We start from the raw sequence: 18,692 nt of genomic DNA, 5'->3' as shown, positions 1-18,692 counted from the left end.
GCTGCCATGGCGGATGTGTCCGAAAGGACGCTGCAGTTGTCAGTGCTAGTAGCCTTCGCCTCTGGAATACTCCTGGGCTGGCAAGCGAACCGACTGCGGAGGCGCTACTTGGACTGGAGGAAACGGAGGCTGCAGGACAAGCTGGCGGCGACGCAGAAGAAGCTGGACCTGGCCTGAGATTCCGCGCCTTCCGCCTCATTCGATCCCTCGCTTGGCCACCTTGCCATGTCCGCGCGGGAGCTCCGAGCCGGCGGCGGCCAGAGCCAGGCTTGCCACGCAGTCCCCGCCTGCCGTGGCGGGCTCTTCCCGGAGTGTTGGTGAGCAGTACACATAGTGACACTGCAAAGGGAGACTTTGGGGTCGGACAAATACCTTAGTATCAACTCTGGTCAGGTCGCAGAAGATGACTTGTTCTCACAGACACCAGAAGGTGGAAGTTTTGTCTTCCCTCATAACTTGTTCATTGGTGTCTTAGTTTAGTTCACTGGGTGTTTAATGAGAATGTCTCACCAACGTGTTATGTCGCTCACCCTGACGTTAAACATCAGTATGGAAAATACTGGAAAGAACAAAAGAAAAAAGAAGGAACCAGGGAGATGATCTTGCCACCCCTAGTTCTTTTCAGTAACATCCTTGGTAGCGCATCTTCGCTTTGGCGATTGTAAACTCCAAACTGAATTCTTAGGTTTTTGGCAGCCTTGTAAACTGGAAAGAGCAGTGGCCTGGAAGTCAGGAACCTTGCATCCAGTCTTAGCATTTTCAGAAGAGCTGTGCATCATAAGTTTTCAGGACCTCAGTTTTCTTGTCTTTAACACCAGATCTTATGGTTCATGGTTTAATACCACAGTACAATTTGAAGTTACAGATCGTATATTTCTATTTTTTTTCTCTTTTCTGTTTCCAACAGTTTGATGAAAGTGGATATAGACTACTGGAAAGAAATGACTTCTTCTTGCACTTTATGAATCAGTTTTATTTTTGAAAAAAAAAATTAAACATCTTTGAAGCTTTTTTTTTTTTTTAATAAGGGGAAGTATGTTTTCATGGAATTTACTGCATCAAGAGACCTGCGTTTTCAAAACTGACTTACTAGTGTTTTTGAGCAGATGTATTATGTAACTTGTGCCCCTTCTTTGGTACAGGCACAAAGCAGACTCAGCTATGGGATCATTAAGGGTTCTTTAACTGAACTCGTTGAAAAGTAAAGGGATGTGTAAACGTAACTGAGGTAAGGGTGCTGTCTGTAAGACCTTTGAACTTCCAAGAGTAACAGTGTAGTCTCTGGCCCTGCTCAGGCCTGTAATCCCAGCACTTTGGGAGGTTGATGTGGGAAGATCACTTGAGCCCAGGATTTGGCAACATAGAGAGACTTAGTCTCTGCAAATAACTTACAAAGTAGCTGGCTGTGGTGGTGCACACCTGTGGGCCCAGCTAATTTGTAATCCACAGGCTGAGGTAGGAGGATCGCCTGAGTCTAGGAGGTCAAGGTTGCAGTGAGCCGTGATCTCACCACTACACTCCAGCCTGGGTGATGGAGTGAGACCCTGTCTTAACCCAAAACAAAACAGTGTATTCCAAGTACAGGGTATAAGTTTGTTTTTTTGTTGTTGTTGTTTGTTTTGTTTTGTTTTTGAGACAGTGTTTTGCTCCTGTTGCCCAGGCTGGAGTGCTGTGGCTCAATCTCAGTTCACTGCAACCTCTGCCTCCTGGGTTCAAGTGATTCTTCTGCCTCCGCATCCCAAGTAGCTGGGACTACAGGCATGTGCCACCATGCCCAGCTAATTTTTGTATTTTTAGTCGAAAACGGGGTTTTTCCATGTTGGTCAGGCTGGTCTTGAACACCTGACCTTAGGTGATCCATACCCTCGGCCTCTTGAAGTGCTGGGATTACAGGCATGAGCCACCATGCCTGGTCAGTGTATAAGTTTTTATTGGCAAAATTCTCTTTTATATGTCATTATGGGATACACATGTGAAGGAGAAACCCTCCTGAACAGAGCTTAGTGATAAATCCTACCTATATATAAAAATCAAGAGTGAGTGCCTGGTTCTTTTGATTTGCAGGGAGTGTTTCTAGAACACCACCCTTGCTCATTCCTACAAAGATTAAAATTTTGTGTCTCAACTCCATGTTAACATAGGAAAGTTGTTTCCACATGAAGCACCTCCCTATTTTACTGGGGCTATTATGCCTTATTCCAACTTTGTTTTCATTCTGTGAATGTAGTAGTCAAGGACTGAAATGTTGGTTCTTAGAGCTCAGTCCTGTCTGCGCTGCAGTTTGCTGAAGCTTCCTAGTGACCGCCCCTCATTGAGGCTCCAAGAGTTGAGACTCTTTGAGACAAGGTAGGTTCCTTGAGGGACATCTTACCCCCAAATAAGCATGTGGGTTGTGATTGGCCTAATTCTGCTTGTTTGGCCCCATTCTTGTGCGATGTTCCTTGTGTACCTGGTCCTTCCAATGTTCATTCTTTCTCATTACTTATGCGCACTACCCTGACACAGTCATGCCCCTCTCCTGTCTCTCCTCTAGGTATACCTGCTTCTGGGCATGTGCTACTTCTGACTCCTGTCTATATTATTACGAGATCTCTAGCCACTCTGTGCCACTCCTAATTTTCTAGTTTTCTGCTTATTACCTTTTTACACTGTGACTGTACTCCCCAGTTCTGTAGTGGGCAGTTACCTTTAACGTTACCTCTGTACCTTTTCTACCTTTGCTCTACTTAAACGTGGTAGCTCCCACCCCCCACTCCCCGCCAAAAAAAAAATACTGTGGAGACAGTACTTCTATTTTAGCCACAACTGGAAATGGAAAGGTGGGAGCCAGGAGTCAGTGCCAGTCATAACTTGAAAATGACACACTGTTGACTACATATTCCCTCACCTCCATTTGGCACTGTCATTTACTCATGACATCTACCTGTCTTGGTCCACTTTTACTTCCCTACCCTGCCTCCTTTTCTCCCCCCAGATGGGGTTCCCAGACCACCTGCTCTATCCCACATTGCTTCAGCCATTCTCTGGACCTTGTCATCAACAGGCTTGAACTATGTTACGTTGTACTTGGTCTGTTTAGTCTCAGGAGGTACACCCACCTCATTAGGACAGCTGACATTCTCTACATCTCCTATAGAACTGCCCACTCTGGAGACTATTAGTTGTGTTACTCTTCCAGTTAACCTCATAAGGCATCCTGGATGCTCCCTGGTCAGATTAGACTCCATCCCTGCTTGCACATTACCTTCACCACTGAACTTTAAAGAAAGACTTCACCTTTCTCACTTGGCTCACTACAAATGGGTTCTACTGTGACTGTAATGTGTCTCATTTTTTAGCACCTGAGTTCCTTAAACTCCCAGTTTACTTGATAACTTTCATTCCTAGTAGATCAACCATATGAGAAGTTAAAGGCCATTAGCTGGGAATTCCTTGGTCTTTCTTAATACTTTTGTCTAGAGCAGTAGTTTTCAACAGGGCTGCCCATTACAATCATCTGGAGAGTTTTAAAAATACTAATTCTTGCATGCCACTCTTCAGACATTTTGATTCATTTCATTTGTAATATGGACTGGGTATTAGAATTTTTAAAGCTCTCCAGGTGATTGTGATGCTCAGCTGAGGTTGAAAACTGTTTCTGAAGCTCTGTCTCATTAGGTTTCCTTTACCAGGAGAGAAGACACTCAGGCCCCTTCCAAGGCTGTCTCTTTGGCTTCTGCAGAATTCTGCATCTCCCTCAGGACCTTCCTTGTTCTTCAGTACATCATCTCTTTCTGGCATCTGCAGTCTCACCCTGCTTTCTATTTATAAATGCACATTTTCTTTTTTTTTTTTTTTTTTTTCTTGAGACGGAGTCTCACTGTGTCCCCTAGGCTGGAGTGCAGTGGTGTAATGTCAGTTCACTACAACCTCTGCCTCTTAGGTTCAAGCGATTCTTGTGCCTCAGCCTCCCCAAGTAGCTGGGATTACAGGTGCCTGCCACCATGCCTAGGTAACAAATGCACAGATTTGACTTAAAATTTCTTTTAGTTGATGCTGTCATTGGCCAATTAGAAGTGGTTCACTGTCACATTCTTTCCAAATATTTTGCCCATTGGCCTGTTGTGATCTGCCCTCTGCACCTTCCAGAAACATTGATATCTATGGCTCTGAATTCTCACATTTTACCTCAAGAGTATATGATGAGGCCACTTTCTCCCTTGAAATTCTTCCTTTGCTTCTGTAATACAAAAGTTTATCAAGTTTCCAAACTGCTACTATTGCTGCCTTTCTCAAGTTCCTCAAACTTTCGTCCTTGGTTCTCTGCTCTGTCCTCTCCTGTGACTCCCCTAGCCATTCTCTTGGCTTAACTAGCACATCCAAGCCGACCCCCCTCCATCTGATCCTTTTCTTCAATTCCAGCTTTACTCTTTCAGCTGTCTAGTAGACATACTCAATGCATGACCTTACTTTAGAACTCAGTGTATTTAATCATAAACTGTTCATTTGGCAGGGAATTCTGTACACCAGGTAGCATTTCTGTGGTAAGTGGTTGATACGATTTTCATGTTTCTAGTCTATTACTGTAGCTTGGAAGCTCTTTGAGAGCAGTGTTAAACATCTTGTACCAGAGGCCCAAACAGTGCCTTGCACTAAGGTGCTCATATATATTTGTCATTTTTATTTGAGGTAGATTCTTTTCTTTCTTTCTTTTTTTTTTTTTAGACAGAGTGTCACTCTGTTGCCCAGGCTGGAGTGCAGTGGCGCAATCTCAGCTTACTGCAACCTCCGCCTCCCAGGTTCAAGTGATTCTCTTGCCTCAGCCTCTTGAGTAGCTGGGTTACACGCACATTCCACCATGCCTGGTACCTGGCTATCTCTGTATTTTTAATAGAGATGAGGTTTCACCATGTTGGTCAGGCTGTTCTTGAACTCCTGACCTCAGGTGATCTACCCCCCTCAGCTTCCCAAAGTGCTGGGATTACAGGTGTGAGCCACTGGGCCTGGCCTGGATTTTCTTTAAAGTGCCTGAAACTGCAAACATTCTCTCTTCTCTTTACTATAATCTTTTTGTTGATTCCGAGTCATCTTGTTCCACTGCTTCTGTTTACATTATGAGTCTCTTGGAAGCTGTTAAATTCTTTTTCAGTATCTCCTGTGAGGAAGCAATACAAAATTGTTATTCATTTTAACACACTGATAGAAATCATGATGAGTTTTATGAAATAGCTTGTTCTCACGAGAAACATTGGCCATGGTTTGCTTTAGTTTCTTTTGGCTACCTTACTGTAGACCTCTCTTGTTTTAGGTTATGTTTGTTTTTATAATGGCATCAAGGTATAACTACGGAGGAACAATGACTAGTATTAATGTGACTGTCCTGAAATTACAGTCATTAGTGAAAAATCATTAGCTAAGTAATCACATCCTTTATAGCACAGTGGATACCTAAGTGGCACTTCTCAAACCTGAATGTGCACATGAAACACTGGGATATCGTTAAAATACAGATTCTGATTCTCTAGGACTGTGGTAGGGCCTGAGAATGTGCATTTCTAACAAGCTCCCAGGGGATGTTGATGCTGATCCAGGAATTGCAAGTAATGAATACTTGTAACTGGAACAGTATGGTGCAAAAATGTATAAAGTCAAACATTTTCACACCTGAGGTGAATGAGTAATACACTCTTTTTTACCCTTCCTCATATTTCACCTATTCACACATATTTAGGGGGGTTTATTAGTTTATTTTTACCAACATACAATTAAACTGTATCCATGATGTTGTAACTTTTCCATTTAAAATATGGAAATCCCTATAAATAAGTAGATACAGAATGATTTTTTTCTAATTTATAGACTGAAAATGAGAATTTCATAATAGCTGTTTTTAGAGTAACTTGCTTTGTTTTGATCATCTCTTATCACCTGTAATCACTGATTTAATAATCCACTTAAAAATATTTTATAGCATTTATTTTGTCATTTGTTATAAACATTTTTAATGGAAATCCTGTGTTTGGCTATTTAAGTGAACATTAATTGTCATGAGCCATTATAGGGAAATTAATTTAAAATAAGACATGAATTATAACAAAACAGACAATAGCAAATCTTGCCAAGGATATAAGGAACAAAAACTCATACACTGCTGATAGGGTATAAATTAGTACAACCATTTTGGGAAACCAGGCGATATCTACTAAAACTGACATATAACATGCCCTGTGACTCAGCAGTGGTATACATATGTTTGCCAGATTTGCACCAGGATGTTCTTAGCAGCACTCTACTAACCCTAAGCTAGAAACTGCCCACTTACCCAGCAACAGTAGAATCAATGAATATGTTAGGATATATCATATGTGAAATAGCCATTAGAGTGAACAGACTACAGCCACGCAATATAGATGCATCTCACAAATGTGATGTTTAAAGGACAGGAGGAGCCAGCGCACACCACATAATTTCATTATATAGTACAAAAAAAGGCAGTATAAGTTTGTGCTCTTAGGATATTGTCTACCTTTGGTATGTGGTGGGGAAGTGAGAGGGTTGGGAGTTTGGGGGTTGGGGGGTGGGGGTAGGCAGACTAGAAACATAGGATGACTATTAGTGGGCAGATAATATTCTGTTTCATAATCTGGGTGTTGTTATGGGGTGGAGGGTTTTCAGAGCTGCACAATTAAAGTCTGTAGATTTTGTATATATTATACTTGAAAAAAGTACATAAATGATGGTTCAGCCTGGCCTGTGGTCGTACTGAAGAACATTCATTTATATTAATGGGGTCCATCATTTGGAAGGTGAGCTCCAATCATTATCATTCATTCAAGTCCTATTTTGGTATAGTAATTTGGGAATTAGATTCATGGGATGCAATCCCACATGGGGAAACATGACAACTTTCCTGAGAGTTGATGTAAACTGGGAATGAGAACTAATAATTTGCTCATAGATTTGTTGTAGAACAGATAGAATTACTATCCTTACAGAATTCAGAATGGACAACGTGCAATATTAGAATGCAATGAAACTTCAGTAGACTAAATGGCAAATAATTAAAAGCTGCCTTTTGAACTGAGAGTATGCAACAGAACCATGTATCCCATAGGAAAGCTATCCTTGCAGTTAATGTAAGAGTTTAAGATGCTCGAATTGTATCTTAAGATAAGCTTACAAAATTGGTATCAGAAAGCAAATGCCATAAAACAGTACCCCAGCAAGAAGGTGGTGGTATTACTGATGTATTGTGGGGAATGTAGTTTCAGATGCCGGGGGACGTTCCCCTATCCTTAGGAATTGGCGAGGAAAAATGACTCGCCCGGCCGTGACCTGCGTGGTGACGTGAATGACCACCACAAGAAACCATTTTGACACTTCCCTGGACCTGCCCGGGCGGGGCGGGGCTGGGAGGCGGGCGCACGGCGATGGCGTCACCTTCCGGCGCCGCCGCTTGGTTTCCCTGGCAACTGGCGCGGTGCGGTCGGGGCAAGGGAGATGCTAGCGAGGCGGCAGCGCGATCCCCTCCAGGCCCTGAGGCGCCGCAATCAGGAGCTGAAGCAACAGGTAGGGTCAGGCTGTGTAGAGGGGCCTGGGGCGGACGATAGGAGGACGCAGCTGCGCGCATTACGGCTTCCTCACCGTGCCCCACCTAATCCTGGGAGCTTGGCCCCAACCCACTTACCTTCCCAGGTTGTAACGCTTCCTTACCCCTTAGCATTCCAGCACCAAACCCGGCTTCAAACCCCTCCTGCTCCCAATTCAACCCTCAGCCAACGGCGAAACCTCCCAAAATTCGTGACTATCAACTAAGCGCCCCTTCCTCCAATCGTCACTCCCACCGGACACCTCAGCATCCTACCCGAACAACTGACTAACTCACCTCATCTCCCAATCTAAACTTGTATCAGTAACCATTTCCAACCCAACTCTGAGGCCCGTTCCTCTTCTCCACTTTCCAAGCCCATTTCCTTTGAGCCTTCTTTCAGTGGAGTTTATTATTGCCTCCATGAACTCAAGCGAAATAGGTGTCAAGGAATAGTCTTAATATGCAAGAACATTAAGATCTGACAAATGAGCAGAGGAGGTGAATGAGAGAGGAAATACAAGTAACTCAAACAAATGAGGAATGTTAACTTCAAAGTAATTGCAAAGGACATAAGGTATCACAAAAAGTTTTAAAAATCACAACAGTCAATCTTGAGGAAGTTGTGATGAAGCAGGCATACTCACTGCTCCCGTGTATAAGGTGCCTGTACAGCCTTTGAGGAAAGCAGCTTAACAAGGTGTAGCATACATGTATGCACTTAGGCTCAAAAATTACATTTCCAGGGATCTGCTATATATAATAATTAGAAAGTAGAACAGAGATTGATGTATAAAAGTATTCACATTGTTACTTATAATTTGGATAAAATTTAAATGATCAGTAATAGGGAAATGGAGAAATAATTTATGATGATATAATACTGTGATTACAATTTTGTTAAAGGGTTTTTTAATGTGTTAAATATTTGTGATAAAATGTCAAATTAGAAAAAGAATACAAATGGAATGTACAGTATTTCAATAACTTTTTTCTCTATATAATATACACAGAACAACGTAAAAGGAAATATGCTGATATGGTATTTCTTTGTGACAGGATGCTGATGATTATTATGATTTTCTTTATTCTTTGTTATATTTATAAAATTTTTAGGCTAGATATGGTGGCTTATGCCGGTAGTACCAGCTACTTGGGAGGCTGAGACAGGAGGATCACCTCAGCCCAGGAGTTCGAGACTATCCTGGGCAACATAGTAAGACTCTCAAAAAAAAAAAAAATAACTTTTTTAAAATACACAGAATATTTATTGAAAATAAGAAAAAAGTAAATAGCAACCGGTGGGTTTATTTTCTGACATTTTAATTTTACTTTATTAATTTTAATTTTTTTCATGTGATTTTATTACCAAGTAGTTTTTCACTGAGTAAAATTATTTTATAATCTTGGGCCAGTAAGAGATTCACTGATGCTCATATTTTGTCCATTTTTGTTCTCTTGTTTAAAAAGTAAAAAGGATTTGGGAGGTAAATATTTAGGTGACTGTATTGGAATCAGAGTGGTAAAACAAAAGCTAAATACTCTTCTGGTAGAAATATAAAATAAAACTTGATGGGGCATTGACTTATGCTGAACTTTGGTGGACTCTTAATATGGTTCTGTGTCTTATTTTATTTTTAAATTTCAACTTTTATTTTAGAGTCGGGTTATATGTGGAGGTCTGTCACATGGAAACACTGCGTGATGCTGAGGTTTAGGGTACAGATGAGCCTGTCACACAATCAGTGAGCATAGCACCCAATAGGCAGTCTTCCAGCCTTCATTCCTCTTCCTTCCACCCCACTCCAGTGGTTCCCAGGGTGCATTGCTCCCATCTTTATGTCCATGTGTACTCGATGTTCAACTCCCATTTACAAGTGAGAACATGTGGCATTTGGTTTTCTGTTCCTATGTTAATTCACTTGGGACAGTGGCCTCCAGCTTCATCCATGTTACTGTAAAGGACATTATTTCATTCTTTTTTTTTATGGCTGCATAGTATTCCATGGTGTATATGTACCACATTTTCTTTATCCAGTCCACCATTGGTGGGTATCTAGGTTGATTCCATGTCTTTGCTATTGTGAGTAGTGCTGCAGGGAACATACACATGCATATGACATTTTGGTGGAATTATTTATTTTTCTTTGAGGGTATACCCAGGAATGGGATTGTTGGGTCAAATGGTCGTCCTATTTTACGTTCTTTGGGAAATCTCCAAACTGCTTTCCATAGTGGCTGAACTAATTTTCATTCCCACTGATAGTGTATACGTGTCCTCTCTTCTTGTCAGCCTCACCAGAATCTGTCATTTCTTGATTTTTTTAATAATAGCCATTTTGACCAGTGTGAGATGGTATTTCATTGAAGTTTTAATTTGCATTTCTCTGATGATCAGTCATGATGAACTAATTTTAAATTTAGTACGACATGAGGAGAACCAGGAAAAGTTTTAGAAGGAAACCATAAAAATGATTATTAAAACAAACTATTACAAAGATTATTCTCCCTGGAGAAATGTTGGCTCTGGAGCCTTTTGATACCTTGATTGTCTAGAAAGTGTATTTTTATAGTATTAGCTAATTCTTCCCTGTCTTCACAGAGGACACCTGAAGCAGAAAATGGAACAGATTACTTGTAGGACAAGTAATCAACAGACCCTCTGGGTCATGCCTGTGGTGACTGGCTCTGTCACTAGGTGTGTGAATTTTGTAAATAACACTTGGATACCAAATTGCAAGAGTAGAGAAGAAACTAGTGGAATTTTCTCTTTTTTTCATCCACTTTATCTTCTCTATGTAATCTATAGAAAACAGACCAAAGAAGTAAGTGCTTTTTTGGTGAGTATATTGACAAAGTTACATGTAGTGTTAGTAAACTTAAACTCTTAAGTCAAGACAAACAAAATCATAGTACATTCAATACAATAGATACCACTCGGTAATAAAAAGGAATGAACTAATGGCACACACAGCAATATGGAAGTATCTCAAAAACATGCTTTCTGGAAAGGTTACACAAGAGTGCTTACTATGTGAGTTCATTTATATAAAATTTCAAGAGCAGGCAAAACTAATTTACATTGGAAAATATATCAAAACAGGTTTGTCTCTGGAGGAATGGGGTGGGGATTTACTGGCAAGGGCATGAGGGAACTTACTATGGTTACACAGATGTATGGATTTGTCAAAACTCAGCAAATGTATGCCTCATCTTTGTGCATTTCACTATATGCATATTTTACATCAACTATTGAACTAGTTAGTGACACCCATAGTACATTATTGAGGGAGAAATGTATTGATAACTGTAACTTATTTTGAAATACATAAGATGGATTGATGGATAGATAAATAAGTATAGTAAAATGTTAATTTTTTTTCTAGGTAGTGGGCATATGAGTATTCATTGTAAAATTTTTAAAACTTTGTCGTATGTCTAAAAGCGTTCATTGTAAAATATTGGATAGGAAGAGAAGTTTTCTTCCTAAGGCAATATGGTATTTAACAATGTGATATCTTAAATGGTCTCCATAGGTTGATAGTTTGCTTTCTGAGAGCCAACTGAAAGAAGCTCTAGAACCCAATAAAAGACAACATATTTATCAAAGGTAAAGTATGCTAAATTATATAAGCTTTCCAGGAACTACATTTACATTTCAATGAATGGTATTTAAGGCATAGAGATTGGTTCTTCGGAATCAAATGGAAGAATCAGATAGTGTTGTAACTTGAATCTAGAAGAAAACAATCTAAACCTGATGGTTGTGGACTTGCTGTTGTGACAGCAGCTATAAAAACTGCTTAGTGTAAACATAGGTGACTTGGGCAGGATTACCCTGAATCCTTGGCCTATGTAGCCCAGATCCTGTGACCTGGTCAGAAACCTCTGTCTAGAAGCAGTTAGTCCTTGATTGGGATGTTGACTTTACCTCCCATGAGAAGACAAAACTGTTTTCTAGGTGGGTATTTTTTGTTTTGTATTTGTTTTTACTAAAAAAAAAAAAAAAAAAAAAAAAAAAAAAATCCCTAGGAGAGTTTAAAATTAAGTAGACATGATGAACTAAATCAAATTTAGACTATTAATTTATAACATTTGTATTAAGTTTAGGAAGGACATCATTAAGATAATCTTTGTTTTTGAGATATTTAAAGATTTTATAAAATTCCAAAGAACATGAGATTCATTCTGTTAATTTAAGTGAATTGTAATTGTTTGGAAAAGTTTTACTTAAGTCAGGCATACAGAGTGCTTAAAGGCAAAACAAATAAATTTTGAAATGTTAATTGAGTTTAATTTATAATTATTAGTAGGATTGTTTGAGAGATTTAGTTTAAGTTGAATTAACAGTAATGAAATAAAAGCAAAGGGCCGGGCGCGGTGGCTCACACCTGTAATCCTAGCACTTTCGGAGGCCGAGGTGGGTGGATCGCCTGAGGTCAGGAGTTTAAGACCAGCCTGGCCATCATGGTGAAACCCCATCTTTAAAAAAAAAAAAAAAGAAAAAAGAGAAAAGCAAAGGTTATTGTATTTGCTTTACTAGATGTAAAAATAGAATAAGATGTATAGACTGAATTTGAAGTCCCAGGGAAAACTAGGTTTTAAAATTTTATGTTAGTAAACTAAAAATAATAATAATTATTGTTACTTTCTTTTTTGAGACTGAGTCTCACTCTGTAACCCAGGCTGGAGAGCAGTGGAACAATCTTGGCTCACTGCAACCTCCTCCTCCCAGGTTCAAGTGATTCTCCTGTCTCAGGCTCCCGAGTAACTGGGATTACAGGCACGTGCCACCACACCTGTCTAATTTTTGTATTTTGAGTAGAGTTGGGGTTTCACCATGTTGCCCAGGCTGGTCTCGAACTCCTGACCTCAACTGATCCCCCAGCCTTGGCCTCCCAAAATTCTAGGATTATAGGCGTGAGCCACTGTGCTCAGCCTAGTAATTATTTTTAAGCCCAAGTAATTATAGTCTTCCCTGTGCATGAAAAGATAATCGTTGCTGTCATTTAAAAACTCACTTTGACATTTGCATGTCTGAAAATGTCATTTAGGTGTCATTTTTATCTGCTCAACACTTGAGTTTTTTCAGTTTGAAAACTCATGTCTCATGAACTCTGGGAGATTTTATTTTACGAAAAGATTATTTCGTTACTTCCATTTGTCTGTTTCTTCCTGAAACACCTTTGAGTCAGGTATTGAATATCCTGGTCTGATCCTCTAGATCCCATAACTCTCTGATAATAGTTTTTGTTTCTTTGTCTGTTTGTGTACACCTGGGAGATGTTTATCAAACATCTCTGTCTGTTTGTGTACACCTGGAGGGAGGTGGGGAGGGGTCCCACTCTGTTGTCCGGGCTGTAGCACAGTGGCACAGTCACGGCTCACTACAACTTCTGCCTCCCAGGCTAAAGGGATGCCCCTCTCCCCTGCCATGAGCTACCATGCTGGCAATTCTCTTGACTTTAACCCTTTTCTTTATTATCTATTTCAACAGCCATATTGTTTTATTTCAGCAGTCATATTGTCTTTTTTTTTGAGATGGTGTCTCACTATGTTGCCCAGGCTGGAGTGCAATGGTGCAATCTTGGCTCACTGCAACCTCTGCCTCCTGGGTTCAAGCAATTCTCCTGCCTCAGCCTCCTGAATAGTTGGGATTATAGGCACATTCCACCACACCCAGCTAATTTTTGTATTTTTGGTAGAGATGGGGTTTCATCATGTTGGCCAGGCTGGCCTTGAACTCTTGACCCCAGGTGATCCACCTGCCTTGGCCTCCAAAAGTGCTGGAATTACAGGTGTGAGCCACTGTGCCTGGCTAGCAGTCATATTGTTAATTTACAAGTGTTTTCTCTTGTTCTTGAATTGTTCTTGTTTCATAACATCATGTTCTTGTTTTCATTTTGATTGCCTTCTTACTACTTCCATGACTAGGAAACTTTTTTTTCTTAAGTTCTCTTCTGTTCTCTGAATTGTCTTTGCTTTCTCTGGGTTCTGATTCTTTTAAATTAGTTAATTAATTAATTCATCTATGGTTATTCTTAAATTTTATCTTTCATGTTGCTGGTTTTCTTTATTAGGTCTGGCTTATCTATCTTCATTTAAGAATGAGGGACTAGGTTGATTATTACAGAGAACTCTCATGGGTTTTTCTACTGTTAAATAGATAGGGGTCTTTCCTGCTAGTACTATCTCCTGAATAAGAATGAAGTTCTGTACATTGACGGGGCTTTTTAGAGGCTGGGAAGTAGCTTTTAGTCTGAGGAGCCCCCCAGTGCCAGAATAGGGTGGGCTTTAACCCTGGTGTATGGGAAACTTCTTTAGCAGCTATGATTCTCTTCAGGTCATTTGTTAATTGTTTTTGTTTGTTGTTTTTTGTTTTTAAGGAAGAATCCCCTGGTAAACAGAGAAGGGAAAAGGGAGCTAACTGGCTCAGGTTTTCTGTAAATAGACTTTTAAAAGTCATAGACTTATTATAAAAGAGCCCCAACTAAGTCTAAACTTAATCAGTATCATTACTCTTCCGTTGAATAACATGAAGACCTTAGATTGCTTTAACATTTATTTCTCTCTTCAAAGCTTAGATGTATGCGTATGATTTAATTTACACAGTATAACACAATATTATATAATGTATAAAGTAAATCCCAGCCACCGTGCATGTCTTTTCATCTGCAAAATTTCATAATGCATCCCTCTATGATTTAGTTTAGTTAACCTTTGATCCTTTATGTCTGCTGACTCCAGATTATCTCCCTCTTATGCTTGTCTTCCTCCCTTTACAGGAGAACATGCTTCCAGCCTTTTTCCATGGAGCAGAAATTTGTTGAAATCTCTTGCTGGCTAGTTGTCCCTCTTTCATTCTTTTTAGTGTTCAAGGTTTGCTACCTTTTCAAGCATTGTAATCATTTTTTGTGGGGTTTCAGTAGGCAGTGAAGATGAATGTGTGTTTAGTTTTTATCCTGAACCAGGAGTCTTAAAATATCAGCTGTTTGAGGATTTTAACAATTACATAGTTATAAAGGAAGTAATTGTAATAAATAATTTATTTTCTTGGTACATTATATTAAAATAGTTTTTCACTCTGGCCTTTAAGTGAAATTTCTAAGTTTTAGTAAAGATTTTTTTGGTCAAGTAACATGACAGATGTCAAAATAAATTGCTTTACTCTTAGTCTCATTTGACAAAAAACCCTGCAGCTAGGTTCTCTCAGGGTGGCTTCATGGCCTGTGATATCCTCAAAGACCAGCCCTTGCTGTCTTTCCACTCTGCCATCCTTTGCTTGTTGGTGATGTCTCTCCTTAGGGTTACAAAGTCCATACCCTCAGTATCTAAAAGCAGATGTGGGAGGTATTCTTTTCATGCCTGGTAAGGGAGAATAAAATGAGAGGCAATCCCAACATATTTGTTTTGTGTTACACTGGCAGCCCTGGGCCCCCTGCCCACCCTGGAGGCTGAGAACATAGGTGCCAATGGGAAGCTGACTGCAAAGATGAAGGGTGGGCGAGGGGCTTTTGGGGAGGTCACTAGCAGGGGCAGCCCCAGTTTGATATTTCCCCTTGTCTTTTTCTTCCCCTTTGACAAAGGACTTTTGTTCCCTTTAAAAATTTTTTAATTTATTATTGTTTTTTATTTTTTTTCTTCAACTTTTAAAAAGTTCAGGAATACATGTATAGCATGTGCAGGTTTGTTACATAGGTAAACATGTACCATGCTAGTTTGCTGCACAGACCATCCCGTCACCTAGGTGTTAAGCCCAGCATGCATTAACTATTCTTCCTGATGCTCTCCCTCCCCCAGTACCTCCCTCCTATAGGCCTGGGTGTATGTTGTTTTCCCCCATGTGTCCATGTGTTCTCATCATTCAGCTCCCACTTATAAGTTAGAACATGTGGAGTTTGGTTTTCTGTTTCTGCATTAGTTTGCTGAAGATAATGACTTCCAACTCTATCCATTTCTCTGCAAAAGACATGATCTTGTTCCTTTTTATGGCTGCATAGTATTCCATGGTGTATATGTACCACATTTTCTTTATACAGTGTATTATTGATGCGCATTTAGGTTGATTCTGTCTTTGCTATTGTGAAATAGTGCTGCAGTGAACGTATGTGTGCATGTGTCTTTTTTGGTAGAACAATTTATATTCCTTTGGATATATACTCAGTTATGGGATTGCTGGGTCAAATAGTATTTCTGCCTCTAGGTCTTTGAGGAGTCACCACACTGTCTTCCACAGTGGTTGAACTAATTTACACTCTCACCAACAGTGTATAAGTGTTCCTTTTCCTTTACAATTTTGCCAGCATCTGTTTTTTGACTTTTTAATAATCACCATTCTGACTAGCATGAGATGGTATTTCATTGTGATTTTGATGAGCTTTTTTTCATGTTTCTTAGCTGCATGTGTGTCTTTTGAGAAGTGTTGGTTCATGTCCTTTATTCATTTTTTAATGGAATTGTTTCTTTTTTCTGATAAATTTGCTTATTTGTAGACTCTGGATATTATACCTTCATCAGATGGATAGATTGCAAATATTTTCTCCCATTCTTTAGGTTTTCTGTCTACTCTGATGATAGTTTCTGTTGCTGTGCAGAAGCTCTTTAGTTTGATGAGATTCTATTTGTCAATTTTTGCTTTTGTGGCAATTGCTTTTGGCTTTTTTTGTCATGAAATATTTGCCAGTGCCTATGTCCTGAATAGTATTGCTTGGATTTTTTTCTAGGGTTTTTATAATTTTGGTTTTTGCATGCAAGTCCTTAATCTATCTTGGGTTAATTTTTGTGTATTATGTATGGAAGGGGGTCTAGTTTCAATTTTCTGCATATAGCTAACCAGCTCTTCCAGCACCATTTATTGAATAGGGAGTCCTTTCCCCATTGCTTGTTTTTGTCAGGTTTGTCAAAGATTAGATGGTTGTAGGTATGCAGTGTTCATTCTGAGTTCTCTGTTCTGTTCTATTGGTCTATAGGTCTGTTCTTGTACCAGTACCATGCTGTTTTAGTTACTGTAGACTTGTAGTATAGTTTGAAGTCAGGTGGTGTGATGCCTCCCACTTTGTTCTTTTTTGCTTAGGATTGTGCTGGCTATTTGGGCTCTTTTTTGGGTCCATATAAATTTTAAAATAGTTTTTTTAAATTCTGTGAAGAATGTCAATAGGAGTTTAATGGGAATACCATTGAATCTATACATTATTTGGGGCAGTATGTCCATTTTTGTGATATGATTCTTCCTATCCACAAGCATGGAATATTTCTCCAGTTTTTTGTGTCATCTCTGATTTCTGTGAGCAGTGGTTTGTAGTTATCCTTGAGAAGGTTCCTCACTTTTCTTGTTAGCTGTATTCCTAGGTGTTTTATTCTTTTGGTAGCAGTTGTGAATGTGAGTTCAGGATTTGGCTGTCTGCTTGCCTGTTGTTGGTGTATAGGAATGCCAGCAATTTTTGCTCATGGATTTTGTATCCTGAGACTTTGCTGAGGTTGCTTATCAGCTTAAGTTTTGGGGATAAAACAATGGTGTTTCTAGATATAGGATCATGTAACCTGCAAATAAGGATAGTTTGAGTTTCTCTCTTCCAATGTGAATACTAATTATTTCTTTCTCTTGCCTGACCTCCCAGGCCAGAACTTCCAACACTGCGTTGAATAGGAGTGATGAGAGAGGGCATCCTTGTCTTGTGCCTGTTTTCAAGGGGAATGCTTCAAGCTTTTGCCCATTCAGTATGATATTGGTTTGTCATATATGGCTCTGATTATCTTGAGGTATATTCCTTCAATATCTAGTTTACTGAAAGTTTTTAACATGAAAATATGTTGAATTTTATTGAAAGCCTTTTCTGCATTTATCGAGATAATCATATGGTTTTTATCTTAAGTTCTGTTTATGCGATGAATCACATTTATTGATTTGCGTATGTTGAGCCAAACTTGCATCCCAGGGATGAAGCCAACTTGCTTGTGGTGGATAAGCTTTTTGATGTGTTGCTGGATTTGGTTTACCATTTTTTTGTTGTGGATTTTTGTATCGATGTTCATGAAGGATATTGGCCTGAAGTTTTCTTTTTTTGCTGTATCTCTGCCACGTTTTGGTATCAGGATGATGCTGGCCTCATACAATGAGTTAGGGAGGAGTCTCTCCTTTTCAATTGTTTGGAATAATTTCAGTAAAAATACTACCCGTTGTTCTTTATATGTCTGGTAGAATTCAGCTCTGAATTCATCTAGTCCTGGGAGTTTTTTGGTTGGTAGGCTATTTATTACTGCCTCAATTTCAGAACTCATTATTGGTCTGTTCAGGGATTTAGTTTCTTCCTGGTTCTGTCTTGGGAGGGTGTATGTGTCCAGGAATTCATCCATTTCTTCTAGATTTTCTAGTTTATCTGCATAGAGGTATTTATAGTAGTATTCTCTGCTGGTTATTTGTATTTCTGTGGGATCAGTGGTGATATCCCTCTTATAATTTCTGTTGTGTTTATTTGGTTCTTCTCTCTTTTATTTATTAGCCTAGCTAGTGGTGTATGTATTTTATTAATATTTTTCAAAAACCAGCTCCTGAATTTTTTTTTTTTTTTTTTTGGTCTCTATCTCCCTCAGTTCAGCTCTGATCTTGGCTATTTCTTGTCTTCTCCTAGCTTTAGGGTTTGTTGCTCTTGGCTCTCTAGTTATTTTAGTTGAGATGTTAGGTTGTTAACTTGAGATCTTTCTGGCTTTTTGATGTGGGCATTTAATGGTATAAATTTTCCTCTTAACACTGCTTTAGCTGCATTTCAGAGATTCTGATACATTGTCTCTTTGTTCTCATTAGTTTCAAAGAACATCTTGATTTCTGCCTTAATTTCATTATTTACCCAAGTCATTCAGGGGCAAGTTGTTTACTTTCCATGTAGTTATGTGATTTTGAGTGAATTTCTTAATCTTGAGTTCTACTTTGATTGCACTGTGGTCTGAGAGACTGTTATAATTTTAATTCTTTTTCATTTGCTGAAGAGTATTTTACTTCTGATTTTGTGATTAATTTTAGAGTAAATGCCATGTGGTGATGAGTAGAATGCATATTTTGTTGTTTTAGGGTGGAGAGTTCTGTAGATATATATCAGTTTCTCTTGATCCAGAGCTGAGTTCAGGTCCT

At 39.3% G+C, this 18,692-nt stretch overlaps 2 protein-coding genes across 4 annotated transcripts in view; both read left to right on the top strand.

The window, feature by feature from the left end:
• LOC135272944 (mitoregulin) lies at positions 1–177 on the top strand. Its single transcript, XM_064371690.1, has one exon. It carries the CDS (start codon positions 7–9, stop codon positions 175–177), a length of 171 nt encoding a protein of 56 aa, XP_064227760.1. The 5' UTR covers positions 1–6.
• A 1,050-nt stretch (positions 178–1,227) lies between these two features.
• The window catches only part of LOC110568266 (nephrocystin-1-like), a 79,980-nt gene continuing 62,515 nt past the window's right edge, over positions 1,228–18,692 (top strand). For 2 of the 3 annotated variants that reach the window (XM_064371688.1, XM_064371687.1), the window contains exons 1-2: positions 7,465–7,548; positions 11,104–11,177. In XM_064371688.1, coding sequence (XP_064227758.1) covers positions 7,480–7,548; positions 11,104–11,177 — 143 coding nt within the window. In that variant the 5' untranslated portion in view covers positions 7,465–7,479. Of the gene's footprint in view, positions 2,347–7,464; positions 7,549–11,103; positions 11,178–18,692 lie in introns of those variants that run through there. The other variant, XM_064371689.1, reaches the window with a different exon arrangement.

The sequence above is a fragment of the Aotus nancymaae genome, unplaced genomic scaffold, assembly GCF_030222135.1.
Source record: "Aotus nancymaae isolate 86718 unplaced genomic scaffold, 86718_ANA_hifiasm-v0.15.2.pri h1tg000155l, whole genome shotgun sequence".
NCBI lineage: Eukaryota > Metazoa > Chordata > Mammalia > Primates > Aotidae > Aotus > Aotus nancymaae.
Note: the sequence above shows the minus strand (reverse complement) of the source record. Positions and strands in the feature narration are given on the sequence as shown.

Excerpts from the sequence above, each read along its gene's own strand:
- LOC135272944 (XM_064371690.1), top strand. The coding sequence starts at position 7 with ATGGCGGATGTGTCCGAAAGGACGCTGCAGTTGTCAGTGCTAGTAGCC.